This window comes from Lissotriton vulgaris, unplaced genomic scaffold, assembly GCF_964263255.1.
Source record: "Lissotriton vulgaris unplaced genomic scaffold, aLisVul1.2 SCAFFOLD_683, whole genome shotgun sequence".
NCBI lineage: Eukaryota > Metazoa > Chordata > Amphibia > Caudata > Salamandridae > Lissotriton > Lissotriton vulgaris.
Window position 1 is genome coordinate 72,309 of NW_028251994.1, and position 27,043 is coordinate 99,351.

General features: G+C 43.4%; 1 protein-coding gene across 3 annotated transcripts in view; it reads right to left on the reverse strand.

Annotated features, from left to right (window-relative positions):
* QRSL1 (glutaminyl-tRNA amidotransferase subunit QRSL1) overlaps nt 1-27,043 on the reverse strand; it is a 197,787-nt gene that overhangs the window by 69,703 nt on the left and 101,041 nt on the right. For all 3 annotated transcript variants that reach the window (XM_086950965.1, XM_086950967.1, XM_086950966.1), the window contains 3 exons: nt 13,929-14,104; nt 13,712-13,824; nt 11,008-11,200 (listed from right to left, as the gene is read on the reverse strand). In XM_086950965.1, the coding sequence (XP_086807091.1) occupies nt 11,008-11,200; nt 13,712-13,824; nt 13,929-14,104 (482 nt within the window). The remainder of the gene's footprint in view (nt 1-11,007; nt 11,201-13,711; nt 13,825-13,928; nt 14,105-27,043) is intronic.

A 27,043-nucleotide genomic window follows, 5' to 3' on the forward strand; every position in this document is an offset into this window, starting at 1 on the left:
CAACTCACCACATGCCATCAACACGTTCCACGCAGCCATGATTCACATCCAACTCTGGATGAACCAGAATCAATTAAAGTTGAACCCCGGTAAAACCGAGCTCCTTCTCCCTGGACTCAGTCACGCCCACTGGGGCCCGCAGTTCTGGCCCCCGGAGCTCGGCTCTCCCCCTGTACCGGCAAAAACAGTTAAGAGTTTGGGTGTAATCATTGACGCCGAACTCTCCCTCAGAGCCCAAGTTGGAGCGGTAGTCTCATCCTGCATGTACCATCTTCGGAGGATCCGCAAAGTCCGCCATCTTCTTCCCCCTGCGGCACTCATCCTGTCTACCAGCGCCAGGAAGCTTCGGCGTCAGTGCGCTTTACAAATTGCACCTAAGATAAGATAAGATAAGAAGACCAGGGTTCAATTCCCCGCCTCGGCGGGTCTTGGGCTCAAAATTCCACGGACCTGATAATTCTCGCCTCGGTGCCTATTCCAATCATGGTGTCCCACTCTGCAACTCTGGGCAATAGCTTGCTTAATCTCCACAACGGCTCCCACAACGCTAAAGATGCCTGGCCTCCACCTTGGGGGTGCCCAGGAGTGGACGCCTCACAGGGAAAGCCAGGATGGGTTCCACAGCGGTATACGTACAAGCGCCTTGAGACCCTTGCGGGTGAGTAGTGTGCTATGCAAGTATAAATTTACATTTACATTTACTAGGATTGAATCAGAGCAACTACTCGAGTTGCAAATTGTTTATGGATCGTGTTAAATGAGTTCCTTGTGAACATTGTTTTGGTACTTTTGCACTTACCCAGCTCACAAGGACGTATGGGTTGCTCTTGTTATTTAATATATTGTTAGGGCTGGATTTAGTTTTGAGGTTACTGTGAGGGAAAGGCTAGGGATATGAAATGGAATAGGGTTAGGGTTGCTGTATGAGAAAGCGTTAATCTTAGTATTAGGGAATACTAAGTTATGGTAAAGAGGAAAAATGCAGAAGTGTGAGATTTATCTTGGAAAGCTATCAAACAATGACCAGAGAATAATGCAAAAATAAGGTTATTGGCGGGATCCAGAGACCAATAACTCTAAATGTAATCCCCCCTTAGTTGAAACTCATTAACACAAAACAAAACTAGGTTTCCAACAGAAGCTAAAGGCTACTACCATGGCCATTGTCATGCCGTAGTTGCCCCATTCTTCCTTCTCCAAAGACTACACAGAATCTAAAATGCAGAAAGAAACTCTTACATCTCAACATAAGTGATCACATTACCTCCACCCTCCAATTACTTCACACTCTACTGCTAACCAGAGACTCACCTTCCAGGTAGTCTGTACTGATAACAGCTAGAGCCCAACCTTAATTCTGATATTCACCGAACTACAGCTATCGTAGAATGTACCCATGGATAACTGTCCCTCCCTACTGATGGAGCAAGGATTCGCACGAGAAGCGACTTGCTCGTATTCATGAACCTCGAATAACGTTAATTATGTAACCAACATGTTTGTTTTACTAGTTTTGCACCTTTTACATCGACATCGGGTGTCCGAGAGAAGCTTGCTTATGTGTTTACTAAACCTTAATACGCTTGCATCTAAAATGGCTGCTGCTACCCGGGATTTTCTACTGTGCATGCGTCTGTCATACTCACGTGACATGACGTACTCTCAGCTTTGGAGGGAAACTAGCTTCTGCGCACTATTTTCTATATGGCTGCTCTATGTTCTCACATGCGAGAAGCTTGCACTACTGCTTTTGCTAAGCTGTTCGTTCTGCCTAATGCTATAGTTAAAATTAAGATAATGGTTATAGAGTAGAAATACATGGGATATAGTGTATTCATTTTATTCTGTGTTCTAAAACAATTTCCTTTTACTTTTCATGTATTGCAATCTTTGGGCCTGGGAGGTGCTATTACTCCATTTTGAAAGTCCTTCTGCGCATGACCCAGTCTGGCTAGGAAATGAACTCGTTGTCATTGAATAGGAGCCTGAAGACAGTCACAGCCAAGATGCGCCTGGGAAGATGACTTCTGACCCTGCTAGAAGAAGCTAAATTGTATACAATGTATTTGTCAATAGAACAACCATTGTAAGGTGAAATGCAGTCGTCATGTGAAAGGACATTGATGGGGCGGGAACGAAAAATGTATATTTAACACTGAAGTAACAGAATTTGGGGGGGTGTGATGACCTCTCCTTCTCTTTTGTCCAATCGAAATTGGGGATCCTTACACTTGCAACATTGGGGGGTGGTACACTGACCTGGAAAACAGTATAATTAGAGTAGGTTTAGCTAGTTAATTTGTATGACTTGTCTCAATAGCTGACCAGTCACTGACCCAACGCACTCAATAGGTGACTAAGAGCAGAGGGCTGCGGTGCACTCTGTCAGAAGATTCGCTGACCCAATCGGGGTCCTGGGAAGCTGAAGTGTTGGCGAAGCACTTTGTCGGTGAAATCGATAGCCCAATCGGGGTTCTGTCTTTTAGCTGCAGAGAGGGAGTAGCGCAGGCGTTGCAACTGAACCGCGGGTGCTGGTCTTAACCTTTGGTGGTCCGGTCCTGATCCAAATCTGGGTTTTCCTGTCTTGATTCTGATCTGCACATGCTGGCCTACTGGCACTGCAACCTTTGAGGTTCTTCTGTCCTTTCAACTCACCCGTGGCCAGGGTTGGTCTTCACACCATTCTAGGTAAATATAAATCTGTGTGGGTAATTGTCAGTATAATTTGCGTCCTTTTCTTTACCCTTCCTAATTTTTGCTAAAGCTTTAATTGCACATGTTCCTTTTCTTACCCTTCCCTTGGTGAATGATAAATTCGTGTTTTTTGCTGAATTAATAGCATGTTCCACTTTCTTACCCTCCTTGTAGCTAAAACGCTTTTCATGATTGCATAAATGTTTCCTTTTTCTTCACCTTCCCTTTAAAGTAATTAAAACGTGGTTATTTGATTAAAAGTGTGTTCCATTTTTACGTTCCCTATAGCTATGTGGTCAATTTGGTTTCGTTGTTGCATTTTATGTTCCCTCTTTTTCCCCAACCTTTGATAATTGCGTAAAGCTGTGTTATTTATTATGATCCTTTTTCTTTACCCACACGTAGAAAATTGTGCAAGTTCGTTTTATATATAGTAGGATGTTCCTTGTTCTTACCTTCCCTTTATCTCATTTTGCTAAATGATTGGCATAATATATATTTTGCATAGTTATACACTATTTCTAATTTTGATTATTGATAGTTTTATTACTTTCAATCTTTGGATCATGACCTTTGATGAAATTTAGATAAAGAGTTTTAAAACTTCCAGAGTCTGTGGTTATTATATGAGTGCAAATGCTATTTGTTTATTGAACTATCTTTAAAACTAACTCCCTGATCCAAGAGGTTATAGGTACCAGTGACAAGGATTGGTAAGTCAATGGTATAGGACCTAGTAGAATAAAATATCTGGTAGTTAGCGCATAGGCTACCTGACTAGGATAATGTGTTATTGATTATGGGCCCAGGAGAGTATGGAAAATGTATAGTCTGGTGACCTGCGCGCTCTATCAGTATACAATAGGGAGCATATGGCCAGGCTTCCTTTTCCATACAGGCAACACATTTTTGGAACTCTCCCAGCAAAGAAAATAAATATTCAATAGCTAAATGGGACTCAGGAAGGCAGTAAAGACCTGGATCTTCCTCGGCTGATGAAGAAGGATCACACGAACATCAAGCAGAATCACTTTCCATCACAAGGCAGGTATGGACAGCATATACCCGTAAATCGGGAGTATCCAACAAGCTGCATCAGTAGCTCTTATCCTGCTTTTGAGTTGCTTGCACATGAATTGCCGGGCAGCTGGTTTAACAATATGCAGCGGTCTACATGATAAGATAGCGCTTGTGCGCTCAGCTCTATGACAGCTAGGAAGCTTAGAGTGCAGGGCCATGCAGCCCACCGTCTTCTGAAAAAATATTCAATTTCTTGCTTTCTCTACGTTTTTTTCCTTGGCTCACCTATCTTTGTTCCATCATATTCTTGCTTTTCTTCTCGTTCTTGATTTTCTATCTCTTTTTCTTTGTCCATTATTTTTGTCTCCCATCTTTTTTGCTTTCTTTTTCTTTTCTCTTCCTCTTTATCCTTTTCTACTTCTTTTTTCTTTGATTCTTTCTTTATTTCCTTTTTGTTCCTCAGTGTTTGTTTTACTTTCTCTTTTCAACTCTTTTTTCTACTATTCTCTGTTCTTCTCTGTCATTTCTACATTTTCCTTTTCTTACCGTAGTTTCTTCTTTTTTACTTTAATCTTTCATTTACTCTCTCCCTTTTCCTTCTTTCTCTATTTTGTTCATTCCTACTTTGTTTTTCTAATGACTTTCGTTCTTTCACACCGGTTTCTTTATTTTTATTCCTTCCATTTTTTGCTCCCTCTTTCTTTACCTCATTTCCATATTATCATTGATCTTTCTCTTTATCTCCTTTTGGTCTTTATTTCTCTGCTTCTGTACTTCTTACTCTGTTTTTTCACTGCTACCATATTCTCTCTTTAATGTGTATTTTCCTCTTTGTGGTACATCCTTCCCTTACATGCCTTTCAGCTTCTTATTCTTTTTCTAATCTCCTCCTTCCTCTTCCTTCTTCCTCTAATTATCTTTCCCCTCTCATTTCTATTTGTTCATCTATTCCCTTCATTTCTTTTTTTTCTAACTTCTGAAAGCAATCCCTTCATCCATGGATTTGCAAACTTTCTGATTTGCTTGTTTGTGGACATCATGCTGTAGCTCTAAAAAAAAATACAGCAGTACCATTCTGTGTATTAGATAACAAGATCACAAGCAACAATAAGACGCTCACAATGAAGAGGTGATTCATAAACAAGAGCAACGATCTTTGGGGCCAAACAAGAAAACATTTTGAGATACTGTCTTGAGTGCTTAATGCTCTATTCTCACCAGAGTAGGACTGATGTGCTCCAGGGACACATATTAAGTTGCTTGGTCTTTATGCATCCTATATCAGGCAGTGGCTTAGGATGTTTTTTTATTGATCAGAAGTACATCTCCTTGTAGGGAGGGATGTATAATCCAGCTTTGGATTATAATCATATCTAAATCTCCCACAAGGATGGTAGGCATGACTACACGTACAGTTAGCTCACACTCTCCTCTGCTACAGTCCACACACAAGCACAAGTAAACCTTCGCAGCATGATGCCATGGCCAGCTAGCGCAATCACTCTGAACTCCAAAACACTGCCTACATATTCCACCCATGCATTCCCACACCTTCCAACCAGCGGCAGCTTCTACACTAAGGCGGAGGTGCATCGCCCTACTGCTATGAGCAGCAAAAGAAAGGAAAATTTATAATGATAATAACTAACGTTATTATTTTATTTTAACTAATGTTAGTATCTTTATTTTGTCCTCCTGCTGAAGCACCTTCCATGAGAGGGTGGGGCAGGGCTGATGGGTAGGGGAGGAGTGGTACAACCCTCCTCAGTGCGCAAGGATTGTTTTGTCGGCCTTCATGTACACTTTCCCTGCTCTCCATGCAGGCTGCATTACAGCCTGCATGGTGAACATGCCCAAGCCCCTCCAGCCCAGCCCGTGGCTGAGTGCTGTGTCACGGCGCTCAGACCAATCACAATACTGCATTACAGCGATGTGATAGGCTGCAGGGAGTGTGGGAGCCCTGGTGCTTCCTGCTTCCTGTTTCTCCCAAGAAGCCAGGAAGAAGACGCAGGAGAGGTGGCGGCAGCCAGCCAGCCCGCCGGCCGGCCAGGAGGTAAGTGATTTCTTTTTTTAAAGTGACCCCCCAACCCTTACACTGCTGCTTCCAGGTAGCAGCCGTGAATGCTTCCAACTAGACATCAGAACAGCTAAAAAGCATTGGATAGCCATCATGTGAAAGAGATGTACACCATTATGCCAGTGATGATCACAATTATGTCAGGAATGCCCACAATATGCCATGATTGGGCATTAAATTGTCTGGGTCTTGTAGGAGCTCATTAACAGCTGACATCATAACAGCAGCCTCTCACAGACAATTCATTTTATTACTGGCACCATCATGTCATGGCATAGGTATGTTAGCGATGTGCTTTGGAATGCCAAGGATAGCTGCAATGTATCATAATTGTACTGCACCAGAACAAGGGTAGTAACCATTATGGCAAGGATAACCACAATATGCCAGAAATTACAACCATTTTGCCAGGACCAGTATTATCTGAAATGTGTGCTCTATCATGCCACTGCTGCCAATAAAATGATTAAAATAACTGCAGTTATGTCTGGGATTGGTTCATGTCAGAGGCAAGCACCATCATGCCAAGGATGGCCATGATATCTCAAGAATAACTACCATTATTCAAACATGGCTCACATCATGCCATTTGTGGGGAGGGAGGAGGAACCACAACTGACCTAGGTTGTCAGTACTCAGGTTTAAAAAAAAGTAGATCACACACAGACATGCACAATGTCTCTTTAGTGCCATGGCACAACTGGTTTGACACCAGACTTCCCTTTTGCTTCTCAGTGACCGGCGTAGGGTCCTTCACTACAGCCTGGCTAACTTTTCTACTCCCAAGGAATTTATGATGAATTCTTACTAAGGGACTTCTGTATAGTAGATATTGCCCATTAGAAAAACAAACCTGAGCAACAGTATTATTATTGGTCATGACTGCCCAACTTTAACTTTTTCAAACATTTTTGGACCAACATAGTTTGCGTATTTCTTTGCACATGGGCAATCTACTCATCTTTATTGCTGTAGCAAATTACCTCCAATACAAAAATGAATTCCTATCTTAATATAATCTCAATTATTTGTGCAGAGTACCATAATTAATCAAAAAAATAAACAATCTGTGGTCGTAAAATAACATTTGCAGACCTAGTCACAGCAATCAGTATTTTATTTGCTGATGGTACTGTAAATGGCCAAAGGTAAATTGGCTGATACTATTAGCTCTCCGCTTAGCATTTTGAGACTTTATATAAGAGTTTAGATATGGAATCAAATGAAAGGCCTAGACCATATCCATATCCATATCCATCCAAACTGATATAATGAAGAGAGAGCCCAAACTTTTGAGGCGGGTAATCACAGGAACCACAGCACCAATCACAACACCCAATACAAAGTTGGAAAGGGCAGTTGCAGCAAAAGGACATAGGCTATGCAGATGCCCACCATATACATTTAAAAGGTAAAAGAACCGTGCCAGCAATGTAGTCCCTTGTGGGTATGTCTGCGTTGTGCTGGGGGCGTGACAAACGCTGGGGGCGTGTGGTATGTTCTGCCCTTCATGCCATGTCTCATATCGTGTGTTAATCCCACCCTGCTCCCTTTAAATACCCCTGCACCCCATAATCATAACCCACCCTTACTCCTTAAAATACCCCAACACCCGAAAACACTAACCCATCTTAACCCTATAAATATACCCTGTACCCCAAAACCCAAACCTATCACTAAACCCTAAAAAAAACCCTGTACCCCAAAACCCAAACCTAGCCCTGAACCCTATAAATACCCCTGTACCTAGGGTGACCAGACGTCCCGGTTTTCCCCGAACGGTCCCCGTTTTTGGAAAAGTGTCCCTGTGTCCCGACACTTTTCTCCAAATGAGTCAAATGTCCCCATTTTCGAACAGTGTCCGGGTTATACACACAAAAGTCCCGGTTTTTCATTAGTCCGATTGGCCGCATGCTCTGTTTGCACTGCGTGTGACTTCACTGAGGTGAGCGCTGTAGCATGAAGGGAAATCCTTTGAAGTGAGACATTTTCTCTCTGGATTTCCCTTCTTTGTCCACGCAGCGCCACCTATGTACTTTTGCTGACTTCCAAGAGGTGCCCCCACAGGCGTGTTGCAAGTATGTTAATCAGGCCTCATGTGCACATTAGAACAAATCCTCGCGCCCTGGTTGCGGCACCACAGGGGCCTTTTAACTGCTGTGATCGCCTACTAATACTGGTCCGGTACCTGGTGTAAACACAAGTCTCTGCAGTTATGGGATCTCAAAAGTCTCTGACAATGAAAGGGAGAAGCTGACGTTAATCTTAGTCCATCAGTCTGATCAGGGAAAGCGGGGGGGGGGGGGGGGTGGAATAGCGGGGGTAATCGACAAAGGTCTAGTCAAACCTGTAAATACACTGCTCAGCCATTGTCCGTTTTTAGGAGGAAAAAAGTAAGATATAATTTACTGGAACGAGTGAGTATTGCAAATATAGTCTTTTAAACAACAGGTCGCTACTGAGAACACTAATATTCTCCTTTGATAACGTATACTTGCTCAGCTTAATTGCCCATTTTGTCAGGGATGTTCGGGGAGGTATTCTGCAGCCCCACAAATGACTTTCATCTGGTCGACCTGAATAATGTGATGATTTGAAGCGCTTAAAAAAAAGTGTTACAAACTGATGCTCCTTATAAAGTTTTGTGCATCTTCCTTTGGACATTTACCCAAATCGTACTTTACAAATTCAACCTAAACATGGTTACCACCTGAGGAATTTATCTGCACATTAATATAATGCATGATGGATTCACCGGTGGGGACACTCATTAGCCGAGGCATACACCTGTAGGGAGAACACCATGCAAGTTGATGAGTGCACATTCTGTGACACCAATACAAACTGGCTTTCTTTTTTACATATCCTGTATACGGAACACCCATGAATTCCCTATGTGACATACAGTGTAAACCTCTTGAATGAATTAATAAATGTTCTCGAGTAGCCCACATTGTGAACTGAGGCACAGAAAAGAAAATTAAGTTACATTTGTCAGCGCCAGTCTTCTGCTTCCAAAGTATGCGGCGAGGAATTAGATTGCATCTTGTATAATTTCCATCATGCTTATGTTCAAACGTAGTGCCTGCTTACATCCTGCCCTTTTTTTGAAAAGTACATAAGAGCAAGTCATGCATAGGATCCCACAATCCGGTCCAGTGAGGACATCCAGGATAACAACACTGGTCTTCTTAATCCTACAGGTGACATATCTACTAAACCCTTTCACCTGAGGGGCATTCGTGTGAACTGCGCGGATAACCCTACCGCTAAATTTATTCCACTCAGGCTGCAACACACCACATATACACAGCAGCGAAAGCACGGGCAGTGATGGGGCAAGCACCTGTCTTGTAGAGAGCAGGTATAATGCCGCAGCAGCAATGCAAGCATCACACACACGCACACTTGCCTGGCAGCATGTGCAGTGGCAGTGCGTGTTTCTCTTATACAGTACAGGTTCAGCACAGATAGTGGCACTGTAACTTTCCTTCACAGATATATGTACACCGAGGGTCCTGCTCAAAAAGCCTGTGACAGTGTGAGTTTCCTTCGCAATCTACAGGTTCTGCATAGCCAGTGCCCACTCGGTCTGTGGAGGGAGCGGTCATTGTAGTCCCTTTTCTATGTCTATGACAGCTGTCAAATAGTCCTACTTTTATGTCGATGGTTACTGCAAACCGTAGTCCTACTTCTATGTTTATGACCTGTCCCCGTTTTTTTGTTTTGAGAATCTGGTCACCCTACCTGTACCTCAAAACCCAAACCTACCCGTGAACCCTAAAAATGCCACTGTACCCCAAAACCCAAACCTACCCCTGAACCCTAAAATACCCCTGTACCCCAAAACCCAAACCTAGCTCTGAACCCTTAAAATACCCCTGTACCCCAAAACCCAAACCTAGCCCCGAACCCTTAAAATACCCCTGTACCCCAAAACCCAAACCTACCCCTGAACCCTAAAAATACCCCTGTACCCCAAAACCCAAACCTAGCCCTGAACTCTAAAAATAACCCTGTACCCCAAAACCCAAACCTAGCCCTGAACCCTAAAATACCCCTGTACCCCAAAACTCAAACCTAGCCCTGAACCCTAAAAATACCCCTGCACCCCAAACCCACACCTAGCCCTGAACCCTAAAAATACCCCTGTACCCCAAAACCCATACCTATCCATAAACCCTAAAACTACCCCGTACACCATAACCCAAAACTATTTCTGAACCCTTAAAATACTCAAACACCCCAAAACATATACCTCAGTACCCCAAAACATATACCCCTATAACCATACTTACCTTATCCAAACATTAAAAAAAAACATGCTTTTACCATTCATGCTTTTACCATTCATGCATTTACACCGAATTCTGTTGTAAATGTATGCATGGTAAAAGCATATAAATGTAATGCCATGCGTTATAATGGCATTGTGGAGTCATGGTACTTTCGTAATGAAAGTATGCGGAGTGATGGTATGCGGAAAGAAAGTTGCGGAATAATGGGTGTTTACCCTCCCCCGGTAAGTACATTGGTGGCACGGCGGCCCACATCTCCAGCAACATACTCATATTATTTCACCACCCATTTGAAAAATGCACCGGTCTCTCTCATTGATGGCCAGCACCGACATACACTTTTAGACACACCTCCCGCCACAAGTTCTAGAATTGCGAACTTTAGAGCTGGGGAGCTACGTTCGAATCTCGGCATCGGCATCAGCTCAACATCCTGTGATTCCAGGCAAATCGCTTTGTCTTCCCGTGCCTACCACAAATGAATGTGTTCTTCTGTAATGTAAATTGTGCTCATGCCATGTTGTTGAGTTCGTGCTATATAATATTGCAAGGTAAAATAAAGTAGGGAAACTCGAGTTCACACACTGCTGAACGCGCGCTCTTAAGTGCATCAGCAGTGCACTGTGAATCGGAGCGTTTCACAGGCCTGTCACAGATAAGAAATGCTATCAAAACGAAATCCTACAAAACAATATACTACTGGCCGGCAGCAATTCATACCACGACAACGTCGGGACAGGCTGCTAGTACTCAAATAAATGAAAAGAAAAGTCTAACCTCAGCTCATTTCTTTTCATCTATGAATTCAGTCTGCATGGAAACATGTATCAAACTTCAAGTTCAAATTCACTTAATGTCACATCAAAGAACCACACATCACGCTGCTGAATGTTTTCAAGGAAACTTAAGAACACCTACCGTATTCAAGTCCATCAAACCTTGCCATGTTTGATGCCACTTCTGAATTGCATAGCACATGATAGCAGACTATTGAATAACCAGTGTGAGGCAGTGACACTTCAATGACCTTTGCACCTGCAGCTTCAAACAGGTCAGCAGCTCTAGACCAAAGAGCCACTGTTTCTCTGGACAATCCTGATGCATGGTATTCCTGATAGGATGAAAACAAAGTTACCATTAACCTTAGCATAAATAACTCATTAAGTGTGATTGAGTATGGTTAATAATGATTTCAAGAAGCAAAGTCTTCAGCCATGATCCCAGGTTTAACCAGCCGGGTTGGGAGAGGTGGTTACCCATGGTGGTTCATAATTGAAGTTGTGGGGAATAAGGTACATTCTTTAGGTGCCTGTTAAACCTATAACATTAAGAGCAAAGGGAAGTTGGAGCAGGCAGGTACTCAAGAATACAGCTTAAAACCGTTAGTATTCTGGATGAGACAATGGTACACCAACTAAAATATATCCCTCTTCCAAGACAATTAAGAATTTAGAAAGGGCTCTGATGCCATTAATTTACTTCTGATTCCGTTATATAAAAACATATACCAGGTCCAAATACTATTGGATGCCCAGGAATTAAAAGATTATACAGAAACATAAACTGGTAGATATAAGTAATGGTGATGTTTTCACTGAGGGGTTCCTAGTGAAAGGCAAGGTAAGCAAAGCTAAAGAGTTCTCGGATATCAATCAATCACAACAAAGAGGTGGACAAATCCCTTTTTGATATCGACATATCTAGAATTGATGCTGCACAGGTCAAGCACAAGCTCCCCCAAAATTCGATCCCAAGTGCCAGCAATGGAGATGTACAGAAGTCATGCACTATTAAATGAAGCAAGCCTGTTTCCCTCATAACCCTACGCTTCGCCACATTGCATATATATTAGAAATGGCTGGTGCCCTAGCACAGTCCTTGCTGCTCTCTTGCTTCCAGTTGCCCTTTCCCAATTTGTTGAACTAAATCTGGTATCATGCACAATTTCCAGAACAGTCCTTTCCCCCCTCATTTATTTTAATAAGTATTTCCTGGCTTACTGTCGCACTTGCTTAATTCCATTTGTACTTCGCTCCTACTCCGTTATTAATGATAATGTCACTCCTGCAAAGTCATTGAGAGAAGGAGCAATTACCATGCATACTACTGACTCCTGCAAGCTTCGAAGGACCAAAGGAAGACAGAAGAGACAGTGACTCACCATTCACCATTTCATTCCTTTCTATAGGTCTCTGGAGACTCAGGATAAGAGGGGGGAGGCAAAGGAATCATTGGTCTTCAAGTACTGATGCCACAGCAATGGAAAATAATGTATTTTTCAATGTTTGCTGTAACTACAGTGAATAAAAGGGACTTCATTTACTGATTCAAGCTGATGACTTCATACGGGAGTCATAGGCTGCTAAAAATCTTAAGAGTTTCACTACTACCATAAATGTTATTAAAGAAGTCATAGCTTAACGACTCACTGCTACGTCAAGATCAAGATTTTGGACGGCTAAGTACAACATCTTTGTCTTCAGAAACTACGTTTGTTAAATATATATAATATCATATTTCAAATTCAGACTGGAAATGTTACCATTGGCAACAACCACGAAAATCAGGAATTAACAACCAACCAGCAAATATAGATACTGTGAAGATTATGTTGCGGCCATCTTGGAACAATAAAACAATCTCAATATATTTAGACTAATTTTCCAAGATGGCCACCATGTGTAGAATCAGCTGGCGAATGGTGCAGCACCTGAAAAATGGATGACAGAAAAAATAAAGCAACTATTCTTTTCTGTAGCTTTCATTTTTCGGGTGCTTTTGACAGTGCTTGCTCCGCATTGCTACTGGTCCGCACATTGGCTGATCTCAGATGTAAATTAGTCCCTCATGCATTCCAGTGGAGGCACAGGGACAAGCCAAATAGTCAATAGGAAATGGTGAAAATAAAATACTCCTACAGATGAACTCAAGATGTGATGAAAGTTGCAACGCAAAAGAAGCTACAAGCTATGGCTCACAAAGGTTTCCCCAAACTCTCTTATATCATTGAAAATGCTCCACTTGAATGGAGCAAACACCACTCGCGCCTAACCTAAAAATAAACAAGCAGTTTAATACACAAGAATGAGAGCTATGTTAATAAATAAAATGACTATATTTTTAAATGTAAACAGACCATATTTCTCTATTGGCGTTTTTTTTGGAGACAATGTTATTACTGTTACTTATGTGTTCTAATATGTTGGTTACTTGGTCCAAAACTGCTTTGGCTTTTCCATACACAGTTAAGAAAATAAAGGATCTTTTAGCAAAGATTCTTTTTTCACCACTACTCAAAGTTTTAAATATCATGGTACATAAACTGTCAGGTACAACTAATGTTAATTTGCTAAACGGTAACCCGAACTTAACATATGTCCCAATGAACATATGTTAAGTGATATATAAACTAGCTTTCAGCGCTTCAGTGGTGTTATACGAGGTTTGAAGACTGAATTTTCCATTCAGGAAAAAAAGTTGATGATTCATGCTTTGCAATGTTAAAATCAAGCCGAATGCCTACATATCAGTACTGGTACCTTGGAACCTAATGTGGCCCAATACATAATACTAAATAAAATGAAATGCAAATTTTTGGTAAAGTCAAACGTGTAAATGTTACCCTGGGTATTCCAATACAAAGTTTGCTGACATCTATTTCCTCAGGTAGTTCGAATGACTGAAATTGGTCTTGCACAGTCGTCGAATCCTTTGGATCATGGCCCGCGAGCACGCCTAAAAGATAAAATAATAGTCACCCGTAACAAACAGAAATAATAAACTAAAACTGTACATGTACATTCCTAGCACAATAGGAGAAATCAGTGATAAAGGCATACCCAATACAATCGCTGCATCATCCACGCTCCTGGTTAAAATGCCTGGTACGTCCATGGAATTCACCAATGGAATAAGGCCATGGCGGGAGAGTAGCCCGTAGGTAGGTTTTAATCCAACAACTCCACAGTGAGCAGCTGGATTCCTGGTGGAGCCTCCGGTATCTGATCCCAGAGCCCTGCAGGTTACATACAGGCAACACTAAGCATTTATTAATAACATAGCATTAATACAGGAGGGACAAGTGTTAGGGAGAATTAGAGAAATTGAGAAAGGTTACTGGCTTCTCCATCATTAAAGATTCAAACCAATGTGACATCTTGAGAAAGAGAACAAAAAAAGACACCTTGCAAGCACATTTTCATCGAGTCTTCCAGTAAAATAGAGTCCTTGGTTAAAAATGTGATTCTCTGGATACTTTTATAGGTCTAGGAAAGTTACTCATCCAAAACCGCGTGACAATGTAGCAAATGTTCTGCTGAAGTCTGATCTTTTTGAGACACAGTTGGAAGGCAGTTTCCACAAAGCTTGATGATGTTACAGTGTAACATCAACAAGTGAAATGTTCCTTTCATCAAACAATTTGCAAAGTATATTATATATACAAATACATATACATATATATATATACACACACACACACACTACAGTGTGTTCAGTACACAACCTGATGCAATTCACGCATTTCTGGGGGGCCAGGCATAAACATGCGCTCCACCTACGGGGTAAGATGACACATGCTGGTGTGCATTACTACTCACTGGTGCACTGCACTGATGGTTTACAATATAACACAAAATGGTGTGGGGGCCCGCGAGGCATAAATGTCAGGCAGGGTGCATTGATACTGCAAATTACACACGCTGAAGGACTATCGCCATCTTTGCAAAGGGCAAACACATTTATAAAATCTTAGATTTATGGCCAAAATATGTAATTTAAGGAAATCCTTCCGAAATAATTTTAAATGTCCTGTGCTCTTGATACCTGTGCATGTAGTGAAATTAATTCAACTAACGGTGTTTTCTAACCTCCCATAGATTTGAACGAGGATATGAATTTTAAGTGTTTAGACTCCCGTGTTACTTATATACAAAAAGATTACAGTCCCTAGAACAGCTTAAGGACTTTCTTGAATCTTAATTATTTGCATCAGTATTTCTGGACTCTACGACAATCACATGTTTCCAGACATACCACCAGAAATCTTTAATGAAAGCCTTTTTCATGTGAGCAAACATATACATGCAAAATCTTATGAGCAAGTGCAAATGCACTTTCTCACTTAAAAAGAAATCGGATCCTTGTGGGCAAATCTCTACCCACCTCCCAATGTACTCCTCCCTCCATATTAAACATAAGCTAACTACCGAAACACGCTGAAGCTTCAGATGGCCTCCAGGGACAATAGTGGGCGAAAAGGCTTACAAAAAGATCCATGCATTTGAGCATGCACCTAAAACACCACCACAGGGCTCATCACTGCTGAACATGCATGAGTATCAATTGCAACTCACTGACCCTCCAGGCAGATATTATGGCCACTAGAAAGGCCATCTTGATTTTTTTGCAGAGTTTTATATAGCTCTGGCTAGACCCAGAGGTATCAAAGCACTTTACGTGAAGATCAGCGAGTTACAGGTTACAGAATTACATCAGTTACAGGAGCCAAGAATATACATAGGAGAAAACCAGTGATTACACACTCACAAGAGATATTAACGCATAGCATAGCCAAGACACACGTCTTGATGGTAAGGACAGCTGTGTAGCGGCTCCAAAGCAGTGCACATCAGAAATGTGAGTACTAGATTGGTTTCCCACGGAGGCATGATGAAGGGTGAAGGTGGACACATATGTTGAAGACCTTTCAAAAATCTATTTACAATAGAGGATTTGAAGAATTGCTGATCTGGAAACCACAGAAAGGCTGAGATGCCAGAAAGATAACCTTTTGAAGTGTCTAAACCAAGAGCCCTGCCAGGCAACAAAAAGAATAAACAGGCAGACCTGAGAAGGGGGTCAACTTCCTTTCCTGTACACCATGCCACAAACTTTCCCCAGTGGCAGGTATATACTGTCTTGGTGCAGGGACACCTAGTTGCCAAGATAACATTGCAGTCTTCAGACTGAATGTTGAAAGCTGTCAACTGTCACACCCCAATCTCCACGCATGAAGGTGGAGTGTTGACAGGTTCAGGTGGAGAACCTTCCTGTGCTGCTGTAACAGAGATCCTCCAGAACGGGTAATTAAAAGTCTGAAAAATTAGCATATATCTAAACATTAAAAGAAATGTGAAAATATGTTAATACCACGAAAGGAACATTTCATTGAGCTGAAAGAGAACATGTAAAATGTACTTTCCACCACATTACTTAACTGATTTATTTAAAATGCTCAGATTGTTATTGCGTACAGCTAGGTGTACGCAATAACAATCGACTCTTGTATGCCGCAGTTCCTTTCATATATAGGCAAATAGAAGAACAGACAAACCCCATTGGGTAAGGGTATTAGATTCACAAAAGGACCACTTCCCTGCTCTAAAGAAGATTATGGCTCCAATTCATTTTGCATTTAAAAGCTGCTCAGTGGCCTACACTGCATTATTTTCCCATATGAACTTGAAAAATAGTGTTTGAAGAGGCAAGCTGGTTATTACGAGAGATTGTATTCCAGTACCCACTTACCAATATAAAAGAGGCTTCATTTTTTTTTTATCAGACCATCTATAAGTATAGAATTCTATATCGTCCGGGGCCAAATTCTAATTTAAAACTTCTCAAAAACATCAGGGTTTCTACAGCCTTCAATGAACATGTGATATTAAAAATAAAAACTTTGCCACATTGTCATTATATTGTACCATTATCAGTCGAGTAGGATATGCCTTGCAACATAGTGTTTCAATGCAGTTTGAAAACGTTCCTGTGAGTGTGCCTGTCAAACGCACGCCACATGGACAGGTATCCGACAAGGAAAGGCCCAAATGTTCCAAATCTCAGTTTTTTCAATTATTGTTGTACCGATGGTCCCTCTTGTTGTAACGCTCTATATCACTTCAAAAACACAGACTTAGGGGGGGGAGGGGGGAGAGTGACCAACCACCAGCAAAGATTGTCATTCAAAGTCAAAACTCCAGTATTTCGTACAGCAATGACAGTATATCTGCGGGCAGATGCAGAGTACACCTGTCTGAGATTCTCTGGCAAAGGCATATAGTGAGGATTCACTTAAATGTCAATCTTTTAGACAATAAATATTGAAGAACATTGTTAAGATGGTGTGTTTAAATTGAAAGGGTTGAAATATGACCCCAAAAGTGTTGGAGTGTCTCAAGTATTATGCGTCTTCTTGTCCCACTGCTAGAAGTATCGCCAGCGGGTGCAAATCAGCATGGTGAACAGCGGATGAGCCAGAGTAGAGAGTAGGCATCACTGAAGTACAGCTGCGGTGCCCTGACTGAGGGATCTGCTTGTTCCCCATTCGGGTCGATCAGAACTAAAGATGGAAGGCCCCATTTATGAAGAAGGCCCACCCAATGTATGGAGTAAAAAATGATGCCGGACAAACAGGAGTCCATTTGATTCCAAATGGAACACAGTGCCAACTAAACTGCAGCAGAGCCTGAGAAAGAAGGAGTAGTGGGCACTCTAGGAGCCTATTAGAAGAGATGATAATCATGAGGTAGGTCGATTTGAGACACTAGTAATCAATATTTCAGACTACATTTTCGTACATTAGGAATTGTGATTTCCTAATTGCGATTCAGTAAGAATCTCAATTAGGAAAACGGAATCAGTATTTTGTACATATGGCCCATTTAAAGACGCTAAAGACAGAAAACATGAAAACTGTAATCAGGAAGGAAATAAAGACACTGACTGAAAGAGCGCACAGAGTCTTATTTAGAGTTTGACAGAGGGATACTCCATCACAAAGTTGGCAGATGTTCCATCCACCGTATTACAAGTGCATTTCAGCCTAGGGCACACGAAATATGGTGTATGTATGGGATGATTGTCACATTCAGATAGCCTTAAAATAATGCCCATAATTCCTTAAAAATTATATCAGGCTAAACCACATCATGGTTTTGGGCCTCTCAACCATAACTGAAGGAGAAGACACCAGTTTTTTATTGCAAACTGGGTCCCAGAAATTCTGGAGCGGGTATTCTGTATGTGTTGACAAAGATTTCTGAACTAAAACTACCAGCAGACGATTCAGCTCTAACCCTTGCATGACAGACATTAAAATGAGAATTCTGGCGCTAAAAGAAAAAGAGAAGAGAGGGCTACATAGTGCAAACTTACAGCAAATGCGGTCTTCTGCATAACAGTAGGAATTTTAAAATCAATTTCTTGTGCTCAGAAGAGTTGATAAAGGTCCCATACAACATCAGAAACATAACATCTACCTAGTTGCCAAACAAGCCAAATAGCAGAAACACTGCATATAGAAATAACACTATAGTATTGTCAAGTAGGCCAGCCTACCAGTTAATGAAGTAGCCGAATGTGCTTTAGACATTAACCTAAACCCGTCAAGGTCAGTCTAATGGAGAAGGCATTTCAGCTGGCAGAAGGAGTGTTGGAAACTAATCTTAGCATCCAAACAGACTGAAAGGATCTTCAGAAACTTGCAAAGACTCCAGGCTGTTCTCCCCAGTTTCACATTTAGGCAAATATTTGGCATGTACCAACATACATTTACTTTCAAAACAATTAAGCCCAATTTCCTTTTCACCTCCCTCAGCCAACCCAGTCCACTCTAACTTGTATTTTTGCTCCCTGGCCCAGGAGTATATAGTGCCCTCATCAGAACTAGAAAACAAGGACATTTTCTGAGTTAGCATTTTGCCAGTATGGAATAGGTACGCCAACTCAAAGCTCAGAAATAAGTTCCCATTTGTGATTTCAATTTTATACGAGATGAAGCCAGATGAGATTACATTCCTCATCTCTCATTTAGTGAGAAAAATACAGACCAAGGGACAAAAGAGAGGTTGGCTGGTTATTCTAGCACATTCGGGGACGCATAAACACAAACAGGGCAGGGGATTGCCAAACCCAAAGTATACCACAATTAGATAATCACATGAATAAAGAAGTGAACACATCTACACATCGAATGACTGGTTGAGCCCATTTCTTAAAGGACAAATAAGGAATTCTGGTTGTGCAGCTATGGCCGCATTTGTAATTACCATTTGGACCAGGCGTATACCTCGCTATCATGGGGTCAAGTCAAGTCAAGTCAAGAGATTTATATAGCGCGCTACATACCCATAGGGTCTCAAGGCGCTAGAGGAAGGGTGGGGAATTACTTGTCGAATATCCAAGTTTTAAGTTTCTTTCTGAAAGCTAGGTGGTTCTGAGTAAGGCGAAGGTGAGTGGGAAGTGAGTTCCAGGTTTTAGCTGCCATGTAGGAGAAGGATCTACCTCCCATGGTGGTTTTGTTGATGCGTGGTACAGTGGCAAGGGCTTGGTTGGAGGATCGCAGCTGACGGGAGGGGGTGTAGAAGGACAATCGTGTGTTGAGGCATTCGGGTCCAAGTTCGTAAAGTGCTTTGTGTGCGTGGGTTAGGAGGCGGAAAGTAATCCTCTTATTTACGGGGAGCCAGTGGAGGTTTTTCAGGTGACCAGAGATGTGTTCTTTACGCGGGATGTCTAGTATGAGCCTGGCTGAAGCGTTCTGGATGCGTTGGAGTTTTTTCTGGAGTTTTGCGGTGGCACCGGCGTATAGTGTGTTTCCGTAATCCAGGCGGCTCGTGACCAGTGCGTGGGTGACCGTTTTTCTAGTTTCGGTGGGGATCCAGCGAAATGTTTTTTTGAGCATGCAAAGAATGTTGAAGCAAGATGATGAAACGGCGTTGACTTGTCTAGTCATCGAGAGTGAGGAGTCCAGGATGACGCCCAGGTTCCGTGCGTGGTCCGTCGGGATGGGTGCTTTTCCAAGGGCTTCTGGCCACCAAGAGTCATCCCAGGCGGAGGGGGAGGTGCCTAAGATGAGGACTTCTGTTTTGTCTGAGTTCAGTTTCAGACGGCTGTGCTTCATCCACTCGGCTACTTCTTTCATTCCTTCGTGTAAGTTGGTTTTGGCGGTGTTAGGGTCTTTGGTGAGTGATAGGATCAGTTGAGTGTCATCCGCGTAGGAGATGATGTTGAGATTGTGTTGGCGAGTGATGGCCGCAAGGGGGCTCATGTATACGTTGAAGAGGGTGGGGCTGAGTGACGATCCTTGTGGTACGCCGCAGATGACTGCAGAGGCCTCTGACTTGAATGGTGGGAGGCGGACTCTCTGTGTTCTTCCGGTGAGGAACGAGGTGATCCATTCCAGTGCTTTTCCTTGGATTCCTACGTCTCTGAGGCGCTGTAGAAGGGTGCTATGACAGACTGTGTCGAAGGCAGCGGAGAGGTCGAGGAGGATGAGGGCGACTGTGTCTCCATTGTCCAGTAGAGTTCGAATGTCATCTGTTGCTGCGATGAGGGCAGTTTCAGTGCTGTGTTTGGCTCGGAAGCCGGACTGTGAGGAGTCGAGGGATTTGTTGGCTTCGAGGATGGCGGCGAGCTGGTTGTTGACAGCTTTCTCAATGACTTTGGCCGGGAATGGAAGAAGCGAGATGGGGCGGTAGTTTTTGAGTTCGGTGGGGTCAGCTGTGGGTTTTTTCAGAAGGGCGCTGAGTTCTGCGTGTTTCCAGCTTTCCGGGAAGGTGGCGGAGTTGAGGGAGCAGTTGATGACATCTCGGAGGTGTGGTGCTATGATGGAGTCTGCCTTGTTGAAGATGTGGTGAGGGCATGGGTCCGTTGGGGATCCTGAGTGGATGGAGTTCATCAGGTGGATGGTGTCCTCAGTGGAGATTGGGTTCCAGTGGTTAAGGATGTTCAAGGGGGGTGAAGGTCCTGCAGAAGGTTGGGTGGGTTGGTCTTCGGGTCGGTTGTCGAAGCTGTTGTGGATGTCTGCGATTTTGTTGTGGAAGAAGGAAGCTAGGGAGTCGCAGAGGGCTTGGGAGGAGGTGATGTCGTTGGAGTTGGCTGATGGGTTGGTAAATTCTTTGACAATGTTGAATAATTCCTTGCTGTTGTGGGCGTTGTTATGTAGACGGTCTTTGAATGAGGCTTTCTTGGCAGACCGGATTAGTTGGTGGTGTATGCGGGTGGTGTTTTTGAAGGCGTCCCTGGTGCTGGTGTTTGGGTCTTTTTTCCAGGCCTTCTCGAGGGAGCGACAGTGTTTCTTCGATTTCTTAAGGTCATCGTTGAACCAGGAAGCGTTTTTGCTGCCTAGTTTGCTTTGGCGTTTTTTCAACGGTGCTAGGATGTCGGCGCTGTTGGATAGCCATTGGGTGAGGTTAATGGCTGCTTGGTCGGGGTTTGAGGAGTGGGCGGGGGAGTTTTGAAGAAGCGATGAGGAGATCTGGTCGATGGTGATTTTGTTCCAGTTTCTTCGTAGAGTAGGCTGAGGATGGTTGCGAGTTGTGGTCTTATTGTAGATAAAGTGTACGCAGCTGTGGTCCGTCCAATGGAGAGTTGTGGTGTGACTGAAGGAGACATGTTTGCTGGAGGTGAAGATAGGGTCGAGTGTGTGACCTGCGATGTGGGTGGGCGTAGAGACAAGTTGTTTGAGTCCAAGGTTGGCGAGATTGTCCAGAAGGGTGGTGGCGCTGCTGTCATTGCTCTTTTCCAGGTGAAAATTGAGGTCTCCCAATAGAATGTAGTCCTTGGAGGGGAGGGCGTGTGGGGTGATAAAGTCGTGATGTCGTCACTGAATTGTGCACGGGGTCCTGGAGGTCGGTAGAGGAGGGTGCCACTGAGTGTGGTCTTGGGGTCGGTGTGGATCTGGAAGTGGAGGTGTTCGGCGCTGGCAAGGTTGACGTCTGAACTGGTTGAGATGCGGATGGAGTTCTTATGGACGATAGCGATGCCTCCTCCCGTTTGCTTGATGCGGTCCTTGCGGATGATCTTGTATCCTTCCGGGATGGCAATGGTGATGTCTGGGGCTGAAGAGGCATTCATCCATGTTTCTGTTAGGAAGGCGACGTCCGGTGAGATGGTGTCTAGTAGATTCCAGAGGTCGATGGCGTGCCTGTGGACCGAGCGGGTGTTGAGCAGGATGCATTGTAGGTGGTTGGTGTCAGATATCTCGCTGGTGTTAGTGGATGAGGAGTTGTTCTTGGTGCCGTCGAACTTGCAGGAGTAGCATGTGAAGGGTCCATGGGTGTGTCCAGGAGCGGCTTGGGCGCAGTTGGAGAGTCGGCCGGGGTTAAGGGCTAGGAGGGTGGCGGCGTCGTATGTGATGCGGGAGGGCTGGGCATTGCGTGGACCAGGGGGTCTGGCGCTGGGCGCGTGCAAGCAGACAGTACCCAACAATACTGCACAATTATTGACCTTTTATCTTAGTGCTGGACTATACTTGTGGGCACATTTTTGTATGAGTCACCATTCCATCTAGAGTAGGTTATTCCACTGCAATCCAAACGTATGCTACTTAACATCCATCAATGTAGAACGCTTCTGAGACTGTAATATGTGATTTTTTTATCTGCCACAACTGGTGCAAGGCTCACAACAAACAGACTTCCTTCACTCAAATCACCTTTATTCCATCTTTTCAAAACTTACATATGTTGGAACAATTTGGAAGACAAGGAATGAACATTTATGAAATAGAAATAACCCTTATTAGGCCAAATTTCTATGTTTTGAATAAACTAATCTTATGTATCATTCAAAAAGTTTACAAAAATGAAGGCATTGCTCTTGTTTATTTACTTGACATCATTGATGAGACTAATATCGATAGAAAATATAGCTGTGAAGAATTTAACACCAAGGCGATTAGGTTCTATGCTACTGAATTGTTATGCATTTCACCTTAAAGTGGAAAGGGGAGGCTGAGGGCGCCATTTTTTATATACCCACTGTTTGCAGTAACACATATGATTTTTTTTTAAGCACGGTTAAAGCACTCCTAGAGACTTAGCGTTATTTCACATTGACATATATTTTAACTGCTCCGCCATGTTGTTTTCCTGTGTTGTGCACTGCCAATTCAGCCAGACCTGTCTAGGGGTGAGCGGGAAATCCGTTACGCCCGCGGATTTTGCGGATTTTTGTGAAATCCGCAATCCGCGAATTTTGCGGATTTCCCGCAAAATCCGCAAAAAAAAATCCGCGGACGTAACAGGTTCAAAAGTTGAACCCCCACTCATGTAACTATTTTACAATGGCGCCAGCAAGCTGCCAGCGCCGTTGTAAAATAGTTACAAAGTTAGCTTGCACAGGAACCACTAGATAAAACGAAGCAGGTTCTGCTTTATTTTATCTAAGTGCTTCCTGTGCAAGTTAACTTTGTAACTATTTTACAACGGCGCTGGCAGCTTGCTGGCGCCATTGTAAAACAGTTGCATGAGTAGGCTGGGCACAGGTCTGCTTTCTTCCCAAATCTACCGTGGAAAATCAGCTGACGGACCACTCAAGGGACCCCTGCGCCCTTCGGGGAGATTGCTTAGTAACACACACATGGTCGCTCGAACTAGTTGATGCTCAAATTCAGTGACTCATTAATTAGCCCAAAAACAATCGTGAGCGTCGTCGAGGCTGGACAGGTGTGCCTTCTTCCCAAATCTACCGTGGAAAATCAGCTGTGATGCTGGATAGACTTTGCATCCTTGACTTTCACGAGCGCAATACCCGTGCTGTTCCTGTGACCAGGAGCATCTTTCTCTTCATCTGCTGAACTGATCTTTCTCTGACCTTTTACACACAAGAGGCACATACCCTACTGGGCACATTGTGTTCGCACGGGTTTCTGCAAGTTCGCAAGCGTTTTGTACAATTTCGCAATTTGCGAAATTGTACAAAACCCTCGCAAATTTGCAGAAACCCGTGCGAACAAAAAAAAAAAAAATCCGCGAGGATTCGCGGATTTTCGCAATCCGCAAATTCGGTAAATCCGCAAATTCGCGGATTGCCAATCCGCAAAATCCGCCCATGCCTAGACCTGTCTAGTAATTCAGTCAGACCGTTCTAGTAAGCATAGCCCTGTTGTGAAGTAGCATTGCAAAGTGAGAAACAGCAGTTTTATGGAAGTCAGATTAACTTTGCTATGCCGCAGCGACAGCCAACTCTAAATCAAGCAGAGTTACCACCATCTGCAAGAAGTGAAACATTGATCACCGAAGGGAATAAGATCTGCATCAACCAAACTTAAATTAATATTTACACATCTACATATCAAATTATTAGTTGAAAGTTTTACACTATTCCAAGTTGGTCACAATCAAATCGTACGATTAAGCCAAAAGTAAGGCGTTCGTGTGTTGTGTACAAGGCCGCATAAAACTCATCATTTATGTCTATTGCACATCCTGCTGTTTGAATCTTGAACATACTCTATTTACTAGGATAACCCAGACAAATATTGTATTTTTTAATTCAGTCCCATGCTCAAGTGAGTTAAAAGGGTACACATTATTCTTCCTGAACAACCGGCAACAATGAATTACATTTTCGAATGAAATAGATAGCAAACTAAAAAAATTGCAGAAGCTTGGGGGCGCTAGAGGGCGCCGAGCAAGATGGCCGCACTTACGTGAGGCTCCTGCAGTTCGGGCGACCATCCTGCGGAAATCCCAGCCATCCAGACAACCTGATCCACAAAACCGGCCACATATGCTTTGCTAACATATCAGGAACTGCCCAGGCTCGAAATACTATCCCTTCCCAACCTGAAAACGCACTTTCGGCAGCTGTCGGCCCTGGGCTCGCACTGTTCAAGATGGCGACCGGACAGACTGCCTGAGGAGGGGATCCTGTGGAGTTGTCCATCGCTATCGAGCACACTCCCGGGCGCTGTGAGTGTACCGGGGGCTGCACCCATCTGCCGCGCCGGTGCTGAGCCTGTGTGCCCCCCAATCCGCTGAGCGGTATTTCTGCGAACTGCCTGTTGGCTCCAGGCCTGGCTGCGGTGTGAGGTGCGCGGCGGAGGAGAGAAGCTGCGCAGGGGCCGCGGAGGAGGGAGCGGCCCATGGACGCTTGGTGGAGCGCTGACCGGAGAAGCCTGCTGCAACGAAAGAGGTGAGAGGCGGGTGGGATCCGGGCTGCGGAGCCCCGCTGTACTGGGCCTCCTCCCCGTGAGCTGCTATCCCATGCCGCCAGCCGCCGAATCTGCTGAGCTCCTGATCTGCCGATGCAGCGGAGAATCAAGCTTCTGAGGATCGGTTTCTGGCATTTCAGCAGTCTTCAGCCCGGCTTGCTTGAATCCAGTGGCAAAGTGAGCAAGGGACTCACGTCTAAGCATACCCTGCCAACTTATGGAGAACAAAGCGGTCGCTTTGTTCGCCATAAATTGGCAGGGTATGCTCAGACGTGAGTCCCTTGCTCACTTGGCCACTGGATTCAAGATAGCCTGGCTGATGAGGATTATGAATATGAAACCGGTCCCAGAATGCTTGTTTCCGGTCCAGGGAAGACATGGCTTGGCAGTTCGGGCCGGACTGTTCCCATGAGGCACAGGGTCAGACTGATTTGCATATGGCCTTGTCTGAACTGGGCTGGCTGAGTGAGCTAAAGAATGGTGATTGATTAAACTCAGATCAGTTGACTGGGGGTGAGTGTTTGATTTGCTCAAAAGCTCCGTCCATCATCCCCTTTTGAATTGTATCACTAATGTCGATTCCTAATAAATGTCTTTAAAAAAAAAAAATTACAAAATAATGCAGAAGCTTGCAGTACATTATACTTTCCTGGGGACTGCCATAGAGGTAAGGATGTTATTGGGGCTGTAGATGGCAGACCAGATGGTGAAGATAAAGGCATTCTAAAATTACTTTAATAGATGGGCCTTCAATTACATTTATGTTGAAGTAAAATCTTACAAATCGCAAGGCAATAGCATTAGAGCACAGTGTAGGATGTCACCATCCTTCAAACTGCAACCTTTAAAGAACACCCACCTACTGCAAATTACCGTTCAAGGTAGCAATAACTGAATAAGTAAGAAAGAATAACTGTACAATTATATCCCTTTTAATGCTTTATGAAAAGTCTTACCAGTCTGTTCGAAGATTTTTGGGAGAGGTTTCCAGTCAAAAACAAGGTTGGTGGAGGGTCTAAGGGGAAAATTATTTAAAGACCAAAGGACAGACAAACCCCTTATTCACAGTATAACAATACAAAAAGGACTGTCAATGGTCTGTACAACTAATGGGGGCAAAGAAAAGAAAAATGTGACGGACTCTGTGTCTACCTGTAAGGTGTGTACAACAAAAAGTAAATTAATCCCATCAGCCCACCCATATGGCAGAGGTTCATCATCTGGGATAGAACCAAAGATGGTCCGGTTAAGGAGCCACACACCTGTTGGAATTGTGTGCTTCTCCAAACCCAAGGAACCACCAGTGATGGATCGTACCAAAAATCAAAACAGTTTGAGATGGTGTGGGATATTAAATTGCAGTGAGAAAAGAATCAAAAAGTGAGATGTAAAATTGGCTACCATGATTTAAGAAAAAGTTTATTAGGGAAAATCATGGTGTCAAGATTAAAATGAGTGTGAGACAGTTTGAAATAATAACTGTCTGTTAAGGATGGTATTTGGTCAACATGTTTCAGCCATTGTAGGAAAGTTTAAGCCTACCCGGCTTTCGTCAGGACCTCTTGAACACTACTGCAATAAAGCTTGACCTAAGCTTAGTGAAAAAAGCAAAAATTAATACAAATTAATGATACAAAACATCCTACCGTACAATGGATTTTCCAGACGGGGGATGTCTGTTTCACAAAGTATTTAGGATTCTTTCCCAAAAATGCTTGGGAGAAAGCCTCACCTCTTCCTGGCCACTGCTCAGGGTTGGAGGCCCCGCTCTGTCCGTCGGTACCCCTGGACTGATCCTGAGCCGAGGGGGAGGTCATTTCCTTTTTGTTGTACACACCTTACAGGTAGACACAGAGTCTGTCACATTTTTCTTTTCTTTGCCCCCATTAGTTGTACAGACCATTGACAGTCCTTTTTGTATTGTTTTAGAGGTTTCCAGTCATCAAATTAGCTTAGGGCTATTTGCCGCACTTTGAGATGCATGCCGCCATGGGGGGGGTCTTCAAAATCACTCCAACC